Genomic DNA, 21,202 nt, shown 5'->3' with positions numbered 1-21,202 from the left:
AGCGGCCAAAGCACAGGAACCCTGGGGCGGCCCCAGAAGTGGGGGAGGGAAGGTTGGCTGGCTATGGGGCATGGTGCCAGAAGCAGTGATGAAGGGACAAGCTGGGCAGCATTGAGGGTCAAGGGATGAGGGTGGAAGACCCTCTGGCTCAGGCCCGAGAGAGATCTCTGGGCAAGTTTGCTAGGAATGACTAAAGGTAAGAAAGGAGAGGACAGGGCAGTGGGGAGAACCAGGGTCTCTGAAGCAAGAAACTGGCTGCGTTCTGGGGTTCAGGCCAGGCCGGGTGTGTTGGAATAAGGCCTCCACTACTCCCTGTGCTGAACTTGGCAAACAGGACTTCCTGTTTCCCGAGAAAAGCTCTTACATAAGGCTCTGGATGAAGAGAGAAAGAGACAGCCCCAAGCACCCTACCATTGTAGGATTCCTCCCCTGGATCCTAGGGTCGAGGTTCCGTGTTCCCAGGCCCCAGTGTCCTGCTTACTGACCCTGAAACCTCCTTGAGGCCTGCTCCCACCCCACATCCCAGCCAGGGCTTTGTGCCAGCACCTGCTGAATGTCCCAAGGCTGCCAACAGGAAGGGCCCCTGTTCCTCCCAGCCAGGGATTCCCCGCAGGAGGAAGCCCGCCTTCTAGGTAAATGAGGCCTCTTTCGCTGTACCTTGGGCAGAGGATTAGTTTTGTTTCCTAGCAGTTTGCCTTTCTACTCTCTACTCACACCTAGGGGGCCGGAGGCATGTGGGTCCCTACTCGCAAGTCTGTATGTCGCCCTGGAATTCCAGGTGTCCTGCACCTCACTCCCCAATGCCCAGACCCCCTTCTCAGGGCTGTCAGCTGCCCTGAGGAGGTCCCCTAAACCCCAATAAAAAGAGAAACCATGACTTATTCTTTTTAATTTCCACTTATCAACATTTTGTCACAATAATAATAAAAATAATATCTGTTTTAAAAATCCACAGGGAATTATCAGGGGAGGAGCCTGTCTTGGTCTCTTAGCCCTCACATTCGGGAACTCCTGGCCCAGTCCCAGTCTCTCTGGTATCCAGCCCCTCTTAGTGCCTGAGAGGGGTATTGGGGACCCATCCTCACCCAGAGTATAGTAAACACAGTGCCCCAGGGGGTTGTGGCCAGGGTAGGGAGTCGGAAGATAAATGGGGGTGTCAAAGATCGAAGGTTCAGGAGTTAGTGAGGTGGAGAACCAGAGGGGGGGAGGGCTTGCCAGAGATGAATGGGAATATTTATGTTGCATGGAAAACACGTGAACAAGGCCTGGCAGCCTACCCAGGGAGAGGCAGGTCTGAGGGGAGGAGCAGCTTAGGGTGGGGCAGAGGGGACTGGGGTGCTCAGAGAGTTGTTGTGGGGAGCCAGCAGCCTGGGAAAACCACCGTGACATCGGGGCCCCTCAGTGAACTTGGAAGAGTCCAAAGTAGGTAAGGAAAGGGGCAGCCTTGAGATGGGCCCAGGGGAGGGTGCGGATCCGTAGGGAGGACCCTGACCGCAGGGGCAAGAGCCCAGACACCTGGCAGAGCCGGAGCTGGGACCCCAGGGAACTCGCAGCGGTGGCAGAGAACTCTTCCAGGCATCGCAGGGCCAGCGTGTCATTCACTAGCAAGTCCAGCTTCAGGTAGACAGCCTTTCCCTCATCAAAGTGCACCTGGGGGCGGGGGGAGGGTGGTGGAGTCCAGGCTCCTGCCTCCCCTCGGCTCAGTTCCACATTTCCTCGGAGACCCAGGTATCCTCTGCAGCCCAAACCCCAAACTGCCCCAGCCCACCTTTCGCTTGCCCCCACCCTCTAAACCAAACCCTTCTTCCTCAGCTCCTGCTTTAGCGCGGAGCCAGGTGGGGCTTACCTGACAGTACAGGTAGTAGAGCCCAGCCCGGGTGACTATAAATCCCCCGCTCTCGCGGTCATAGCGCAGTGGGTTGGAGCTGTTGATTCTGGCCTCCTCCCAGCCACTCACCGTCCCGTCCACACCTGAACGTGGATGTTCAAAGACAGGGGAAAGTCCCTTCACAGGGCTTTCACACATTCCCCAGACACCCTTTGAGTTTATAGCCCTGAGGGCCCACCTCACCCAGAAGGTATATAGATGGCCCAGGACAAGGAAGGACCCATGGCCTATGGAGCCTGTAGTGGAATGGGGAGTCATGGGAAGAAATCCAACACATGTGACCAGAGCCATTCACAACAAGGTGCCACCAGCACTTCTGGGGAGGCGTGGGACCGAAGGAAAAGCGCGAGGGCTTTTATACTTTTTGTTGATAGTGTCTGCCTCTTTTACTCTGAGAATGTACACATACATTATTTGACTCACACATTTCTTGGATTATTATTAAAATTTAAAAAATGGTGCCCATATAGCCATCAACTGATGAATAGATAAGGAAAGTTATCATATATCCATACTATGGGATATTATTCAGCCTTAAAAAGAAATGCCACGAACTGTGAAAACATTAATGCTAAGTGCTTTCAGTCATAAAGGACAACACAGTATATGATTTCTATGAAATGTCTGAATAAACAAATATAGAGAGGCAGAAAGGAGGTTAGTGGTGCTTAGAGCTGGCGAGGGTGGGGGGGATCAGAGAAATGGGGGATATGGCAAAAGGGCTTTCTTTTTGAGGGGATGAAAATGTTCTAAAATTACTGTAGTGATTGCTGCAGAACTGTGTAAATATACCAAAAACCATTTAACTGTACACTTTAAACAGGTGAATTGTAAGGTGAGAACAGTTTTATCTCAATAAAGCTGTTACAAAAGAAATCTAGAGCTAGGATAATAGGAAATTGCAAAGAAGCTAAATAATAAAATGATAGAACAGGACCTCAAGTGGTTTCCCAGGTCCTCCGCAGCCACCCGGTCTATCTCGCCAACCTAATCGCACACACTCCTCCAAGTCACAGGACTCCGCCCACTCTGGCCGCCTTTCCGTTCCTGCTGAGAACCAAGTTCCTTGTCCCTGCAGGGCTTTGTACTGTTCTTCTCTCCTCTCGGAACACTCTGCCCTAACTGGCATCTTCTGTCAGTCAGGTCTCAACTCATCTGAGAGGCCTTCACAGGCCACCCGGTTTAAAATAGCCAGACCTGCCCGGCTGGTGTGGTTCAGTGGTTGAGCATTAACCTGTGAACCGGAAGGTCTGGTTCGATTCCAAGTCAGGGCCCATGCCCAGGGTATGTCCTTGATCCCCAGTAGGGGGCGTGCAGGAGGCAGCCCATCAATGACGCTCATCACTGATGTTTCTATCTTTCCCTTTCCTTTCCCCTCTCTGAAATCAATAAAAACATATTTAAAAAAAAATAGCCAGACCCAGCCCTGCCTCTGTTAATCTCTTCACCACATCACCCTGTTTCTTTCACAGCAGTCACCAACATGGGAAACTATCTGGTTTATTTATATGTATGATAGTTTGGGGTCTGACTCCCCTAAAAGGGCAGGGACAATGGTCCTACACCACTGTATCCTTGCACCAGGACCTTACCTTGGCCTGCTCTGAGTAGGCACCCAGGAAACACTGGTAGGAAGATAGAGGGAAGGAGGTGAACATGGCCTGGACAGCTCTCTGGGTCCACAGGCCACTCTCCTGGACCTCACTGACTGATCTCTGCAGCCTTAGCAGCTGCCTTCCTCAACCCCTCATCCTCTGCCAGCCCCAGGGCCCCATCTTTATTACCATCTCAAGGAGAATGTAATGCTCTCCAGGCATTATCGCCCTTACCTATGGGTTGCTTCAGCCTTTGCCGTGCAGGCCGGGATCTGCGTCTCCAGCCCTGACCCTACTCACCCTGCTAACTGCGGCCACCTGAATAGCCCCGGACACCTCAAACTCACCTTAAGCAAAACTGAGCTGCCCCCCCCCCCAAACTTGCTTTACTGTCTGTATTCCACATTTGGCTCATGGTTCTACCTCCCACCAGGTACCATGTCTCCTTCTCCTTCACCAACTTTATTCCCCCATCATCACCAGTTCCTAGCAACTCTGCCACTTAAACAGCTCTGCCCCATTTCCCTTCTACTCTGGCCCCTGCCACTTCTCACTGAGAGTCTTCTCAGCCTCCTCTCTGACTCCATTTCTGACCGTGTTTGCTCACACGGACCATGTCCAGTGCACAGCACACTCCGGCTGGGTCCAAATCCCAGCTCCACCACTTGGTATCATCATGACCTCAGACAAGTTAAGTAACCTCCATCTATAAAAGGATCAGAATATCTTCCTTTGAGGACTGTTGTGAAGATTAGATAAGATTGAATGCTCAATAAATATTAGCTAGGATTCATGTAGTATTCCTTATCACTAAAAGGATTGAACTTTTCCTTGATCCACACCCCCCTCCACCTACTGGCCCATTTCTCTGCTCCTGTTACAGAGAAACTTCTGGAAAGGGTTGTCACTGTCTCCAATTCCCATTTCAGATTTTCTCTTAACCCAATCCATGCCGGCTTCCATCCTAACTATGCCACAGAAACTGCCCTTGTCAAGGCCACCAGTTGACTTTTGATATTAGCAAACCCAGTAGTCATTTCTCTGTTCTCATCTCATGTGACCTCTCAGCTGCATTCAACACAGCCACATCCTTCTTGAAACTATGTCTTCTCTTAGGTTCCAGGACATTACCCTCCCTGGGTTGCTTCCCCTCTCTGGCTACTTCTCCGTCTCTGCTGGGTTCTCCTCCGCGCTCCACTTCTAGATGTCAAAGAGCCTCAGGGCTTCACTCTGGGCCCTTCTTTCCCCTGGTGTCTCATCCAGTCCTATAGCTTTAAATACCATTCATATGGTGACGACTCCTGACTTTACTAGTCCTGACCTAGCCTGAGTTTGTCTACTACGTCTAGTAGTAGAACTATTACTATTTATAGAACTCACTTATTATCATCTATCCACTTGTTTATTATTAGATCTCAAATTTAATGATTAATTGACATACCTCCCAATCTATTTCTTCCCAGGTTAACCCCATTTTAGCAAATGGCATCATTATTCCCAAAGATGCCCAACTTAAAAATCTAGAAGTCATTTCTGGTTCCTCCCTTTCCCTTATCCTACACATCCAACTGACAAGCAAGCCCTATCTTCAAGCCACATGCTGAATCTACCTACTTCTCTCCATCTCAGCTGCCAGCCTCCTAGACCAAGTCACCCTCATGCCTTGCCTCCTGGTCTGTTACATGGAAGGGCATTCCAGGTCAGGGAACAGTACGTGCAAAGTCCAGAAGGGGCACATTGGTGGGAAAAGGGAGTCAGCCCAAGTGAGGAGAATGCGTAAGGAAGTGCAGGGAAAGGAGGCTGAGACCATGAGAGCCTGGAAGCCAGGCAGAGGAGCAATGGAGTAATGAAAATGAGGTTGGGGGGCTTAGCTTGGCAACATAGGTGGGACAGAGTAGGTGGTGGGAGGGTCTGAAGTGGGAAAAGGATTAGAGACTGGGTTTGAGGTTCTGATGTCATGGTGGCGAGGTGGGGGGTAGGGTAGGGATGGGAAAGCAGAACAGAGACTAGAAGCATTTTGAAGAAAATGATCAGAGCATGAAGACTCATAGTATATGGAGGGGGAAGAAGAGGGGGGAAAATCAAAGGTGCTCCTTGGAGAAGAATGAGGGCTGAAGGAGGAGCTGGGCTGGTGGTTTTGGTGGGGGCACCTGCCTAGATCCTGGGAGGGGGAGGAATCTTCCTGGGTCCCATGCCTGGTCACAGAGAAAATCCAAGTTTGGGAAGCTGAGAGAACCAAACCCTGAGTATTTTCCCAAACTGGCTCCTGGGGTTCCGAGGTGAAAGGTGGGGAAAGGGTGGTCAAGGTTTTAAGGAGCCCCTTTTCCAGGTGGCCAGTGCTGTAGGAGTCAGGGAAAAGCTCAGAGGTGGGCACAGGGTCTTACCCGCTTGTGCTCCATCCTGTCCAGGCCGTGGGTGAACTGTAAGACACAGGAAAAGATTGGTGACACCTGCCCTGTCCCTCTGCCACCCCTCCTCCCTGGGCATGGCTCACCATCACCCACCTTCATAGTGAGCTGCAATCACTCTGCGAGCCCGTGTTTTCTGGCCTCTAGGTGCTGAGAATCAAGGAAAGACAGATGGGCAAAGCAGCCCCCACATATCTGTGGGGTCGGGAGCTACTCCCCCAGTTCCAGTCTTCTCTATGGACCCTGGCAACCTCATTCTTGTCCAGACCTCTGGCCACAGAACCTAAGGCCTTATCTTTCTATGTATGTAGAGTGAATACATAATTTATCATCCAAATTGGGATGCCTCTGAGAGCAAAACGGGTGTTATTAATAATCACACTGAGATAATAGGTGTGATCTCATATAATATATTATAACCTGGATATATGATCACATGGTTACCCATTCATAAGTCTCTTTGCTTATTGAGGCCCAGGTCTCTTCACTCTCCCATTTTGCCTACATCAGGACTCTGAACCCACCCCCATTCATAAGAAGATAATGGTTTTTGCTCTGCCCACTTCATACAGCTGTTATGATGAATAAAAGCAATAATGAATCCAGAAGCCGCTAAGGTTGGGATTAAAGAGATGCTCACCACTTCTGCGAGGCCGAACCAGTTGTTTCAGCACAGGATCCTGGTTCTCCTCTGACTGGGGGTTCAGTTCCTAGGGGAATTAAGGGCAGGGCTAATCAGAGTCTTGCCAGGGATTCCCAGAGACATAAACTGAGATGGACAGAGGCCACTGGGACAGGCACCGACAGGCACAGAAGTCTTAGGGAGGGACGGGGCCCCTCAGTCAAGAGTGGCTGAGGCCAAGGGAAGGCAAGTTCCTGGGGTCAGGTCTCAGCCCTCACCCCTTCCAGAGACCAGCCACACTCCACCACTCCACAACCAGCACAGACCCTGCAAGCAATTAGCACATTGCACACGCCCACACCCAGTCAAGAGCGCACAGTGGATACACACTGCACATACCACCAACATCCCTCCTCCACAGCAGGCTACCATATCTCACTCCCTCTTCACCCTCAGCCAATAGCACTGTTACTCAGGTGACACACACCCAAGAGACACAAACCCAGCACAAGCCCCTTATACACAGTTGTCACCCTGTCTTTCTCATATACCCACGAATGGCTGACACAGCCAGGGCACTCCCTGCATCCTCAGCTCACACACACTTCCCATGCCCAGCAGCCCGAAATCAGCACCCACAGCCACTCACCAGAGGGTCCTGGTCCTCTTCTGCCACCAGCTCCCCCTGGGAAGGCTCCTGATGGGAAGGAGGTAGCGTCACCCTGTCCTTCTCCACCTGACATCTCACCCTCCACCCATCTTCCTGGCCCCTTGCCCTCAGTCCGCCCAGCCTCATAAGCTGCTCTGTAAACTTTGCTCCTAATCTACCCAGGGAGGGGTGTGCAGCAGGGCCTCACCTGGGCAGATGACAATGCCAGGCTCCCCAGGCTGACCACAGCCAGCAGGAGGCCAAGGCAGGCCAGCGCCAGGCCCAGGCCCAGCGTGAGCGGGGCCAGCAGGGCGGTGCCCGGCTCCCCCCTGCGCCCCCTCCGCCTCAGGCTCCGACGGGCAGCCATGGGGGCGGGGGCTGTGCCTGCCTCACCGCCCCCCCATCCCGGGACCCGAGGGATCGGGGGAGGGGGAGCGGGTGGGAGGATCGGCCCGGGGAGAAGGAGGGGCTAGGGAAACCGGGCGGGGGGGCGGGGATGAGGACAGGAAGCCGGACACTGTTTGTGTGATTAAACTGCGAGCCCGCGGAGCGCTGTTCGCAGCGCGGCGTGCGCGCCTGCCCGGCTCCAGCAGAGCCTGGCCCTGGGAAGGGGCACACGCCGCCTGCGCGTGTAAACCCGCGGCGATGTTTGTGTGAGTGTGCAGCCAGCCGAGACACCACGGGCTGTACTGCCGAGGGCTCTCCTCGCCGACGGCCAGAGGGAGGGAGTGAAGGCAGAAACGAGCAGAAGCTCCGCCCAGGTCCGTGAGCAGAGGGCCGAGCTGCCAGACACCTGCGACTCCTGCGAGCTAGCCCTGCCCGTGGCCCAAAGCGGGGACCTGGCCTGAACGGATCTGCCTGGGGCCGGCGGCTGCTATTTGGGTTCTTGACTTCGTGCAGATGTCACAGTACAAGTTCAGGTGACTATGAGGGTAACAAGCAAGGGTTTCGCAAAGAAGCAGCAACAGGAGAGACTCAGGCTTGGCTGCTTTGGTTCTCTAAAAATATTATAGGAAAGCAATGAGCGAGGAGGGGCTAGCTCACTGGGAAGTCAGAGAAAAGCGGGCCTTAGAGACAGGGTCAGGGGGTGTAGGGCCACATGAGGATATAGGCCAATTGCCCCTGGCAGTCAGTGGAAACGAGTCTGCCTGACCAGCAGCCAGGAGGAGCAGAGCGGCACCGACCCAAGTGTTTCCTACATCCTTGATGGCTAACAAGCTTCACCAGGCTCTCTGTTTGGACTTGGTCTGCACAGGCCTTTCCCAGCACAGCTCCCTCCCTCACTCTCCCCTCTGCTAGATAAGCCCCTAGGCTACCCTGGCTGAGTGCACCCCAGATATAAGTAAAAAGGCTGTGTCTCTCCCCTCTAGTCCCGAGTGGTTCTTTTGGACTAGCAAACCACAGCGTGAGGATCCCAGGGTTGGAGCTCCGTACAGGGGGTTAGCCCAGTTCAGCTGCTGCTACCTTTTGCTCCCCTGGTTGCAAGTCTCATGCGGACCCTTAGAGTTGAAGTAGTGCACAGGCCTGTGGGGAAGAAAAGGAGGGATTGTAAGACACCTGTGCCGGGTCCTTTGTCTTGAGGGCTTTTCTCTCTCTTGCAGGCAGGAATCTTAGGGAGGTCTTGGGAGGGTTTCAGCAGATTATTCATTAGTTTTCCAGGTGTGCCCTTTCAGGGTTATGGTCTCCACTGATTGGTCAGTGACAGGGCAGGGGGTCATTAGTTGTTGCAGCTGATCCTGGCGTTGCCCACCTGGTTTTGCTGCTTTTCTGGGCCTGGAGCTGAAATACAACTGAGGCCTAGATGCTATCTCTAGTGAGGTGACCTTCTGTATCTGGCTGTAAGTTGCTCAGCCTAGCCCGGCCGGGCGTGGCTCACTGGTTGAGCATCAACCTAGGATCCAGGCGACCGGGGTTCGTATTCCTGGTCAGGGCACATGCCCAGGTTGTGGGCTCGATCAGTGACTCATCATTGATGTTTCTATCTTTCTCTCTCCCTCTCCTTTCCTCTCTTTGAAATCAATAAAGATATATTTTTTAAAAAAAATTGCTCAGCCTATCTCTTCAGCTGTCTGTTTCCCCATTCTACCTGCCAAGGGGTTTTCCTAACTTCTTACTATCCTGTTGCATTCCACCCTTAGAGACTCCCATCCCTGAAATCTTTTCGGGGTGATGAAGAAGGAAGGCCTGCCCAGCCAGGCACGGCTCAGCAGTTGAGCATCAACCTAGGATCCAGGAGATCGCGGTTCGATTCTCAGTCAGGGCACATACCTGGGTTGCAAGCTCGATCCCCAGTCAGGGGTGTGCGGGAGGTAGCCGATCAATGACCCCCTCTCATCATTGATGTTTCAACTCTCTCTCTCTCCCTCTCCCTTCCTCTCTCTGAAATCAATAAAAATATATTCAAACAAACAAAACCAACAAAGTAGGTATGGGCCAGGATCCCCAAAGCATCATCATCTTGATATGGAATTGTTGTATCCTAGAGGTGACAAATTTGACAAGGTTGAAAGGGCATGGTCTAAAAATGAGAAGGAAGTTTTTAGTAACTAAAGGTCTGAGGAGAGGTAAGAACCAAGTGAGAGAGGGAGGAACCAACTTTACAGTGTCCTTTGTCTTGAGGGTTTTTATCTCTGTCTTGCACACAGGAATCTTAGGGGAGGTCCTGGGTGGATTAAGTTGTGGAGGGGCTTCCCGGGATGAAGGTGTGTCAACTTCTGAAGCCCTTTTGTGTATTATACCTAGTTCTAATTAGGCTAAGGGTCACATTCTAAGATCTTTTTTTTTTTTAAACATATCTTTATTGATTTCAGAGAGAGGAAAGGAGGGGGAGAGAGAGAGATAGAAACATCAATGATGAGAGTCATTGATCGAGCCCACAACCCGGGCATGTGCCCTGACTGGGAATCGAACCTCGATCTCCTGCTCTAAGATCTCCTTTCTGACGCAGCTTCTTTCCACCAGAATTTCTTGGGCTGGAAAGGGAAAGCAGTTTCAAGGTGGCAGAACTTTGGTAACCCTTCAGTCCCACCTTTTAAATAATAAAGGTTTACATTCCAGATTGCTGCATATTTAATTGACTCAATTACATAGTCTTGAAAATAAGTCAGTTCAGTTAAATTGTTGAGTCTTGCTTCAGGAGGCGGTGATGCAGATGGGTTCCAAGAGACCTATATTGTGTAAACAAGCAATCAGGTATTTAATAAGGGGTATGCCTATGAACACAGAAGAAAAGAAACACAAAGGTTAATGACTACAGCAAATCATAAAACCAGTTTCTGAGTCTGTAAGACTGTCAGTTGAGAAGATTTCCAGATGTAAGGGTTTTGCTGGAATGAAAGTAAGCAGTGACAATCTGACAGATCCTTCTTATCTGCAGTTTAAATATCTCTGGTGATGTCATCAGGTGCTTAGGTAAATTCCAAATGGCTTACATTGCATCAGTAGTTTCCAATGATTCCCAGTCAAAGGATGAGAGAAAAAAAATGGGAGGGGGAAAAAAAACACATTGTTTGGAAGAAAACTAGAAAAATTCAGGATTCAATTCAGATTGTAGGTGAAAAATAAAACTCAAACTAGAGTCTAATATCCACAACTGTGTATTATAGATTCTATTGAAACACAATTTTCCTTCCTAAACTCACCCTCATGTTTATCAAAGATGGCCAATCAAGACTATTTATTGCATTAAGTCCAGTTTCAATTTGACCTGATTATTCGCATAAACACAACAAGAATAGTAATTGATTATATAGGCTTTCTTAAATCTGCTTTGTTGGAATCTCATAAGGAATCTCCAGATTGAGCTTTAATTAGCCCCTCAGGGTGAAGAAGCTAAACCACATAGTTGCCATCAGGCTTTGTTTGCAATTTCTATATATTTGGGTGAATTCCTCAAGTTCTTGAGGTCCCCAAAATGTCTTGAGGTCTTTCTTTGCCATCTCCAAGGAAAGCAGCCTTTGTTCCTTACCTGGAAAGACTGCCATGAACCATATGGTCAAGCAAGATACCAGGCCACCTTTCCAAGGGGCTTTTCTCAGCTTCAAAGCGTCTTCATTCCTTAAAGCTTTCTGGTGACATCCAGAGTCTAGGTATGTCTCTTTTGATCATGACATTCTACTCAAAGTCTTAGTTAATAAAACCGCAGTTGGAAACTGGTTCTATGTGTCCTATTAGTAAAGAGAACATATTCTGATTGGACTTATGCAAATAAACATATCACCATGAAAATAATATTCACTCATTAAGAGTTGCCAAATTCTGGAGGGATTAGGTAGGGAGAAAAATACAAATGTTTCAATGTTGTTTATGAGAGTATAATTTACCAAATTGCTTTAGAGAAAAAAACAAGTTTTCTTATTACTGGAAAACAAAAAGATTTAAAAATCAGCAATATTTTGAACAAAGTCATAAGAATAATAATTATCTTCGGTCCCACATAACCTTTTTTTTTTTTTAATCCTCACCTGAGAATATTTTTTTCCATTGCTTTTCAGAGAGTGGAAGTGGGAGAGAGAGAGAGAAACATTGATGTGAGAGAGACTCATCAATGCGTTGCTTCCTGCACGTGACTGAACCGGGGCCGGGGATTGAGCCTACAACTGAAGTGAATGCCTTTGGCTGGAATTGAACCCAGGACCCTTCAGTCTGCAGTCTGATGCTCTAACCACTGAGCTAAACCAGCTAGGGCTATAACCAATTTTTGTTTATCCTGATTATTTGCCAGTATTTCCATGAATCCAGTTATCCCTTAGAGTTCTATAAATTTTCATCTCCTTCAAAGATAAGACCTGCCTAGAAATCTGTAATTTAGAGTCAGAGTCCTTTTCATGGATCTTTCTAAAAATGGAACATATTTGCAAATGCATCAGAGTAAAACAATGACTGTAAATGACAAAACTTAAAATGACATGCTTATAGATCTGGTTATAATGCAATTGATAAAGAACTTTGCTCTTCTGTAAGATATAGTATTCCAAGATAACAATTTCTTGGTAAATAATAATTACTATGACCCAGCTGGGTGTGGCTCAGCGGTTGAGCGTCGACCTAGGATCCAGGCGATCAGGGTTTGATTCCCGGTCAGGGCACATGCCCGGGTTGGGGGCTCGATCCCCAGTCGGGGCGTGCAGGAGGCAACCGATCAATGACTCTCTCATCATTGATGGTTCTCTCTCTCCCTCTCCCTCCCTTTCACTTCCTAAAAATCAATGGAAAAAATATATGTCCTAGGATGAGCATTAACAAAAAAAATTTAACTTTGGGAAGGCTGTCCATCTTAACCAACAGATCATGACATATTTACCCTTTTTGTAAATAAAGGTAAAACAAACACATATTTTATGGTAATAAGTGTAAAAGATGTCAAACTTAAACCACTTTTAATATCAAATATTTTGTTTAGACCACAGGATCCTGCTTAATCTATATAAGTATTTCTCTTTAGGCCAGTGTGTCTCTGTGGGTAGGAGCGTTGTCCCATACACGGGTTAGATTCCTGGTCAGGGCACATATTTTGGGCAATCAACTGATGTTTCTCTCTCTCTCTCTCTCTCTCTCTCTCTCTCTCTCTCTCTCTCCTTTCTCCCTTTCTCTAAAAATCAATGAAAATATCCTCAGGTGAGGAACACTCTAGTTATGCCATCCGGAGGCAGAAAACACACCACATACAATACACAAACACATATCATATAAAGACCATACACATAATCCAAATTACTAATTTTTGTAGAGAAGGCACAAGGTTTTTTTATTTGCTTTTGATAGCTTTTAAGAAGACTGGAAAAGAAGAAGGGAATATCTGGCAGGGGCAACTTCAACAGCTTAGATTTTTCAGTGGCACCTTTTTTTTGTTACCTCAGCCTTGTTTACATTCCTAATTACCCAGCCTAAGGCCTGTTAAGATTCTTGATTGACAGACTTTAAAGGCCTAAATGAGCCGTGGAAACGAAGAAAATCTGGGCTCCAATCTTAGGAATTGAGCAACGAGAGCCTAGACCCAGGCTGCTTAGCCTCCTAGAAATGTTATGGGAAAGAAGTGACTGCCTCAGCGATCCCCCCATCACCTCCCCTCCCGGACCTCAAGGAGGGGCGGGGATGGGGGGCAGATAGGGCTGGGAGAAAGAGGGGGGAGGGAAACTGCCCGGCTGGGAGGAGGACAGGAGGCCCCACACCATTTGTGCGCTGGGCGCCAAGCAGAGGGTGCGCCTCCCAGATTTCAGCACACACCGATTCCTTGCGAAGAGCCACACACCCGCGGGCTTGTAAAAGCAGGCGCGATGTTTGTGAGTGTGCAGTCGGCCGAGATGGGGTGTGCAGCCGAGGGCTCCCCACGCCCGGCCAGAGAGGGAGTGAAGGCAGAAATGAGCAGAAACTCCATCCAGGTCCCAGACCGAGGTAACTAGGCGGTGCGGTCAGCCTCACTGCCTCAGTCAACATGGTGAGGGCCAAGGTACATTTGGATTTTATCAGCTGCACCTAAAGGCAAATAACTGGGAAAGAGCCTGCGGACTCATTAACATGGGTTGTGTTTTCACTTCTTTCAGCAAATCAATTGGTAGTTGATTTCAGCTTCTGCGTCCTGCAGCTAGATTGAGCAAACCTCTCTAAGACTGTCAGCTCCCCCTCTGCCCCCAGTCCCCAGTCAGTGTGTTCTCCAAAGGCACTTACCTGGAAACACAAGGGCCACTTCAGCTAATAATAGGGCTTACCTGAGCTCAAGGTGGAGCTACAAAAGCTCTATTAAATGAACCTAGTAAAAGTTGGACCCTTTTTGCCATGGAAACACTTTTGTAAACAGTGAGGCCCTCACAAGTTCATTTAACCTGTACTGTTCGCTTCTGCACATTTGCAGTGAGAATTATTAGAGAACGATTTTGTTGCAAGAGAGAGAATTAAACAATAAGGGAAAGCAGTGGTTCTGAATAATGTGGAAGCCGCCTGCCCTGTGCCCCTGCTCAGTCCCGCCCTCTGCTCACCAGTCCTCTCTTGCTGGTTCCCTTTCTGTTCTGGAACCTGCTGAACCACTTTCCTGCATCGGGGTCTCAAGAACCTGTCATTCCCCTTACTCAAAACAATCAGACCACCCCCAGCTGAAGTCACTTTTGAGAGTTTTTCAGATCGTCTTTAATTAGGATCTTAACTGCCCTCATTTTCTATTCTGGTACCCTTTATTTCTTTCTTAGTTATCACAATTTATAATGACATATTTGACTGTTATCTATCCATCTACATTGTAAAATATAAAATTATGTATTTCTTGGTTTATGTGCTTATTGTCTGTCTCTAGAATGTAAACTGTGATGGCATTATTAATTACTATAGTCCCAGCACCTTGTCAAATGTGGGCTCCCCAAGTAGCATTAGAACAACTTGTTGATAAGACGAAGTTTATTACTTACCCCTTAACAGTTTATTACTTACACCTCATAGGGAGAGGAGCAAGGCCACATTTACGGAGACTTTGAAGTCTGGCTTAAGATAGGTCTTTCCATCACTATGCTGTACCCCTAAAACTAATACAAAGTAATATTGAACGTAAACTGTAATTGGGGAAAATAAAGGCAGGTCTTTCCATGCTGGGGTAGGAGTGGGGGTTGTGTAAGGTTGCTTAAGGGTCATAGTGTAATCATTTAGAATAAACACAGAAAAACGAAGATTTTGAGGTGCAGGATTCAGTCATAAAGTACAAACTGTCAGTTGATGCTGTTTCTTGAAGAGCTGGTGGGTCTTTCAGGAAGTTCCTGGAATAAGCAATAAAGTTAATTTTCAACATTCATCTTACATGTAAAAGCTTTGGAATAATAGTTATGCCAATGAAAACAATGGAACAGTCATGTTAATATAGATATAAGTTCTGTGAGTATAGTTTCAGTTCTCAACCTACTGCAGTACCTTGGACATAATAGATGTTTAATAAACATTTGTTAGTTTATTGAACTGAAAGCTCCAAGGGGCCAGGGACTACATGTGTCTTTTCCTCTGTTTATACTCCATGCCTAGTGCAACATCAAGCATTTAGTAAATATTTTTCTTTCTTTTTTTTTTTTTTACAAAGCCACTTTTGTTACTTTTAGATAAGTTTAAATCCTTGAGGGATACAGTATTACTCAGATTCTGTGTCCATGGCCTTAGCATGAAGGTTGCTTTGGAGTTTGGCATGAACCATGCCATTGTTTCTATGAACATGCGTTACCTTTCCCCAGATGACTCTGGCTTTGTTCAGTTTGCCACCAGGAGTCACTGTGTTGTTCTTTGCCTTGTACACATAAGCCCATCTCTTGCCTAGATAAAATTCAGTTTCATCTCAAGAATAAACTCCTTCAATTTTAAGTAGAGCTGTGTGTTCCCTCTGGTTCCAGAGACCCGCTTATAACCGGCAAAAATGGCCTTGGACCACAGCCGTCCAGACAAACCATATTTGTCAGTTTATTCGTCCTGTTCCCAGCAGGCCTCCACAGACTCCAAGATGGTTGAAAGAGCTCAATAAATATATATATTTCCTAATATATCTTTATTGATTTCAGAGAGAGGAAGGGAGAGGGAGAGAGAGATAGAAACATCCATGAAGAGAGAGTCATTGATCGGCTGCCTCCTGCACACCCCCTGCTGCGGATCAAGCCCCAAACCCAGGCATGTGCCCTGACCAGAATCAAACCACTATCTCCTGGATCATAGGTAGATGCTCAACAGCTGAGCCACATCGGCTGGGCTCAATAAATATTTCTTGAATGAATAAATGAATGAATGGACAAATGGATTCTAGTGCATTGGCATTTAATATAGGGGAAAAGATGACACACAGGAGACTTTGGTGAAAAGCCCCGAGGGAATCCTGGTCATTGTCAGGATCTATATAACTTAATTGGCACTGTCTTAAATTTAATTTTACTTCAAACTTGTGACTTTCCTTTTTCCCTTGATAGAAGGGTTTCTTTGTCATTATTCTGTGCTTAATAAATATGGTGTTATGCAAAGTGCTGAAAACCTCAGCATATTGTTCGTGGATTCCAAATAAATAGCCCAGAGGACTGGCTGTGAAAGACATGGGTTTATTAGGACTTACATGCACACCAGTGGCAGCTGACCGGTGAGGTTCAACCACTAAGTCCCATGTAGCCTGTGGACTGGCTGACCGGTGGTGGCTGGCCGGCGCTATTTTTTCACCGCCCTCCCCAGACTTTCCCACCGTAAGGTTTCATAGAGTACAGAAAACAGAGAAAGACAAGGCATACAGGGAGAGGGGGATGGACACTGTGTGAAATCAAAATGCTGTTTTCCTGACTGAGGAACTAGCTGGCCAGGCTCCCAAGGCCTCACAGTCCGATTACTGATGGCCTTCACTGTATTTCCCACAGGGTGGGAGGGGGAGTTGGAGCACGGGAAGGGGCCCATGTTCCCATTCCCATACACACGGTTAGGGTTATTTGGGTGCATCCAAATAAAGTAAAGAAAGGGACAATGGAGTTGAAAGGGATTTTCTGTTATTGAGCAAGAGAAAAGTGAAGGAAAGGAGAGTGAGATGCAGATTGGTACCAGAGAATCTTGTCGGAGCCAGGTGAAACACTGAAGAAAGCTGAGGAGAGTCTGGATGCAGTCTGAGGGGGGCTGGCTCTTGTGATCAGATGTAGGGTTGAGGAAGGTCTTGTTTTTGTTTTTTTGTGTGTGTTTTCAATCCTCACCTGAGGATATTTTTCCATTGCTTTGCAGAGAGAGTGGAAGGGGGGGAGAGAGAGAGAAAAACATAAATGTGAGAGAGACACATTGATTGGTTGCCTCCCGCACAAGCCCCAACCAGGGCCAGGATGCAGTCTGCAACCCAGGTACGTGCCCTTGGCTTGGATCAAACCTGGGACCCTTCAGTCCACCGGCCAACACTCTAACCACTGAGCCAAACGGGCTAGTGCAGATCTTCATTTTTTCAATCATGGGGTCTGTCCCTGCCATTAACTCCCCTCCTTCAGGTGACTAAAAAGATCCAAGCTGAAAAAATCTGACCCACACAATAGCAATACCTGTGCTTTCTTAAAGTAACTATTTCTTTCCTCAGTTTACCAGCTCTCTCCTCAGCTCCAAGGCCAGGGCCCTTGAAGCCAGAGCTCTGAGATACACATGGAAGCCCTATGTTTGCGACATGACCCTGATAGTAAATAATTCTTCAGTTTCCACTGAGCTTTATGAATGAGCCATTACCATGGGCCTCTATCAATCTGGGGACTGGATGTGTGGAACAATTAGAAAATAAAACAAGGTTCCCGATTCCAGGCCAGGCATACTCCTTTGTCTCTAATCCCTCCTCAGACCCCCTACCTGGGGAAAGTAATCGACTATCAAGTCCAGGAAGCACAGAGGGTCCCAAAGAAGAGGAACCCAAAGAGGCTCACAGCAAGACACATCATAATTAAAATGCCCAAGGTTAAAGATAAAGAGAGAATCTTAAAAGCAGCAAGAGAAAAGCAATTAGTTACCTACAAGGGAGCACCCATACGACTGTCAGCTGATTTCTCAACAGAAACCTTGCAGGCCAGAAGGGAGTGGCAAGAAATATTCAAAGTGATGAAAAACATGGAACTACAACCAAGATTGCTCTACCAGCAAAGCTATCATTTAGAACTGAAGGTCAGATAAAGAGCTTCTCAGACAAGGAAGAGCTAAAGGAGTTCATCACCACTAGACCAGTACTACGTGAAATGTTGAAGGGTTTTCTTTAAGAAGCTAATGAACAAAAGAATCTGACAAACTAAGTGGATCCAGAGACACTGACACATGATCATTAACAGACGATCATATTTCAGAGGGAAGAGGGAAGGGGGGTGGAGGGTGGAAGGAAATTGACCCAAAGAAGTTATATGCATATATGCATAACCCATGGACACGGACAATAACAGAGTGAAGGCCTGGGGAAGGGGTGGGAGCGAGGTGGAGGGGGTCAATTGGGGGGGGGGGAATGGGACACCTGTAGTGCCTTCAACAATAAAGATAAATTTAAAAAAAAATAAGAATTAAGGGGCCTGGCTGACGTGGCTCAGTAGTTGAACAAATACCTATGATCAAGGTTCGATTCCTGCTCAGGGCACATTCCTGGATTGTGGGCTCGATCCCCAGCAGGGGGTGTGCAGGAGGCAGCCAATCAATGACTCTCTCATCATTGATGTTTCTCTCTCTCTCTCAAATCAATAAAGATATATTTTAAAAAAGAATAAAGGGAAGATGCTGAAAGTTTCTAAAGAGAAAAAAAACAAATCATCTCCAAAGAAATAAGGGGGAAAATGCCTGTACAGGCTTTTAAAAAATTTTTATTTTATTTTAAGATTTTTAGAAAGAAACATCGATGTGAGAGAGGAACATGGATCCTATGTCTCCCTGTACTCACCCTAATGGGGATCGAGCCCGAAACCTTTTGGTGCGTGGGATGGTGCCCAACGAATTGAACCACATCGGCCAGGGCTGCACAGCCTTGAGAGAAAAGAATTTCCACCTAGAATTCTATATCTAGTAAAACTATCCCAAAGGGAAAGGGCAGGATAAAGACATGTTCTGACATGCAAAGTTGTCCTACACACACCCTTCCCTAGAAATGTGAGAGCAGGCAGACAGCTCTGGGGGGTTGGTGAGGTTGTGGGGGATAGAGCAAAAAAAAAAAGGAGAGAACTCATGGACCTGGACAATAGCATGGTGACTGCAGGAGGGGGTGGAGTTGGAAGAGGGTATAGAGGGGATAAATGGTGATGGAAAATAAAATAAAAATAAAAATAAATAAATAGAAAAGTGAGAATGTATTCCAGAAAATATGGGAACAAACCAAAAAGAATACAAAATAATATACAGGAAACAGATCTAACTCAGAAGATCAGTCAACAGAGGTGTCAGGATGACAACTGTGGAGCAAGCTTAGGGAGTAAAGAGTTCTAATGGGGCTTGTTATACATAAATGGTATGAATGATAACTTGAAAAAAACCCCAAGAAGATATAAGAGTACATACAAGAAGAAAGAAAAGCAGCTGGAATCCCTAGGAAAATTCCAAAACTGAAGAAGAAACTTGATTTAAATGAAAGTGAAGGTAGTATATGACATAATTGTATTTAATTGATACAATATTAATTAATAACCTTAATGCTGGAAACGTTCCCCTGGATGGTGGTATTGAGCCTATAGAGAAGAAAATGTAATCCTGACCATGGTTTTGCCTGAGCTTGACCAATATTCACATCGCCATCATAATGTAAGTACTATTCACTGGGTTTCGACTTTGAGAATCAACCTGTAGAAAAATCCTGAAGACTTGGTCGTGGTTGTGGAAAAGATTGTAAATACTCAATATCTTTGTAAATGTGAGGCTGAGGAAAGGTTGCATGTGGGAACACGGAGAAAAAGAGGTGCTCTAGGCTGGCCCCTCTCCCCAAAGACACTGACAAAACTACACGGGACAATACAGGTTTAGTTATCTAATAAAAATAATTAATATAAAAACAAAAATATTTATATAGTCATCATTGGGAAGAGAAGAGGAAGTGTGAGTTAAATGCCTCATATTTTATGCCGGAAAGTCAATGTACACCAAAACTGACGTATAAAGAAATAGAAGTGTAAGCATTTTAACTAGGATTTTGGAAATAACTTTTAGGAGAACTAAAAACAGAAACCATTATCGGGGCTTGTCTCTAGGTTGTGGGGTGGGGTGAGTGGAACAGGATGGGATGTTGTTTTTCATCATAATCTCCTCTGTTCTACTTGATTTATTATCAAGTGATTGCAGCATCTTAATTTGTAAAAAGAAAAAAAGTGTAAAGCAGGAAGCCTTGCTGAGGAGAGGGAAAGTCATTATCCACCTAGGCCTGGCCTGTGATCACACCTGCTAATGGAAAAAAACAGGGATTGGACCCTTGGAGACAGCAGAGCATCCTCAGAACCTTTAATTTTGGCTTGAAAAATTAACCCAATACACTTCACTTTTTTGTTCTTGGTTTGCAGCCAAATTAAAATTAACTTGCATTTATTTTGGATGCTGATCGGAAGTGACTTGGGAAATGTGTAGGAAAAATACTGAAAGGAAATCTGCCAGTATGATTTTTTCCCCTCTCCCTTATTATGCTTTTCTTCTCAAATTTTCTACCATTACAATGAGGGAAAAGAAGGTTCATTGAATTTCTTTTAGAGACCCAATCTGATTAATATCACTTAAATGCAAAGAAGGAATTTCACATGGTCTGTAAGGGTGGAGATTGTATATGTTTTGCTGGCCATCATGTTTCGAGTGCCAGCAAAAAAGTTTGTTGAATGAGCCTGGCCGACACGGCTCAGTGGTTGAGCACCAACCTATGATCCAGGAGGTCATCGTTCAGTTTCCATCAGGGCACATGCCTGGTTCCGCCTCGATCCTCAGCAGGGGGCATGCAGAAGGCAGCAGATGAATGACTCCCTCTCATCACTGACGCTTCTCTCTCTCTCTCTCCCTCTCCCTTCCTCTCTCTGAAATAAAACAACAACAACATAATCAATAAAAACATATTTTTAAAAATTTGTTGAATGAATAAATATAACCTAACCTCCCAGGCCAGCAGTGACCAGTGAACACTTAATGGTGGGAGCAGTCTTGGAGTGCACAGTTACCATTCAGGTTTGCCTGGGACTGAGGAGGCTCCCAGGATGCGAGACTTCCTTTTTTTCTTTTTTAAATATATTTTTATTGATTTCAGAGAGAGGAAGGGAGAGGGAGAGAGAGAGAGAGACATCAATGATGAGAAAGAATCCTTGATCCACTGCCTCCTGCACAATCCCCAGGGCCGGAGATCGAGCCTGCAACCCGGCGGCATGAGCCCTGACCAGGAATCAAACCGCTATCTCCTGGATCATAGGTCAATGCTCAACTGCTGAGCCACACCAGCTGGGCAGGATGAGAGACTTTCTGCCCAATATTTGTAATACTTTGAAAGTATTACAGATGTCCCTTTTTTCCCCCATTGATCCCCTCCACCCCACATCTACCCCCACTCCCAGGCCTTCCCCATAACAATGTCTGTGTCCATGGGTTATGCTTATAGAC

The 21,202-nt window shown here is 46.9% G+C and overlaps 1 protein-coding gene and 1 pseudogene across 2 annotated transcripts; both read right to left on the bottom strand.

Annotated features, from left to right (window-relative positions):
- Positions 1 to 873: 873 nt before the first annotated feature.
- On the bottom strand, positions 874 to 7,817 carry LOC308568671 (tumor necrosis factor ligand superfamily member 12). Its single transcript, XM_081161894.1, has 7 exons — positions 7,371 to 7,817; positions 7,163 to 7,210; positions 6,532 to 6,601; positions 5,988 to 6,041; positions 5,868 to 5,903; positions 1,847 to 1,971; positions 874 to 1,650 (listed from the first exon to the last, which is right to left on the bottom strand). The coding sequence occupies exons 1-7, from the start codon at positions 7,527 to 7,529 to the stop codon at positions 1,399 to 1,401; spliced, it is 744 nt and encodes a 247-aa protein (XP_081018020.1). The 5' UTR covers positions 7,530 to 7,817; the 3' UTR covers positions 874 to 1,398.
- A 7,423-nt stretch (positions 7,818 to 15,240) lies between these two features.
- Positions 15,241 to 16,552, bottom strand: LOC308568845 (large ribosomal subunit protein eL33 pseudogene; annotated as a pseudogene). The gene is made up of 2 exons: positions 16,478 to 16,552; positions 15,241 to 15,619 (listed from the first exon to the last, which is right to left on the bottom strand). The product of its transcript is annotated as a large ribosomal subunit protein eL33 pseudogene (transcript).
- Positions 16,553 to 21,202: the final 4,650 nt, after the last annotated feature.

The sequence above is a fragment of the Miniopterus schreibersii genome (genome assembly GCF_964146895.1).
Source record: "Miniopterus schreibersii genome assembly, chromosome: 16".
Taxonomy (NCBI): Eukaryota; Metazoa; Chordata; class Mammalia; order Chiroptera; family Miniopteridae; genus Miniopterus; species Miniopterus schreibersii.
Note: the sequence above shows the minus strand (reverse complement) of the source record. Positions and strands in the feature narration are given on the sequence as shown.

What these genes read in the sequence shown, in the direction of transcription:
- LOC308568671 (XM_081161894.1), bottom strand. Translation starts at nt 7,529, where the DNA reads ATGGCTGCCCGTCGGAGCCTGAGGCGGAGGGGGCGCAGGGGGGAGCCG. An exon ending in GGTTCGGCCTCGCAGAAGTG is followed by an intron (nt 6,042 to 6,531) that starts GTGAGCATCTCT and finishes CTTGATTCTCAG; the next exon opens with CACCTAGAGGCCAGAAAACA. An exon ending in GATTGCAGCTCACTATGAAG is followed by an intron (nt 5,904 to 5,987) that starts GTGGGTGATGGT and finishes TGTGTCTTACAG; the next exon opens with TTCACCCACGGCCTGGACAG.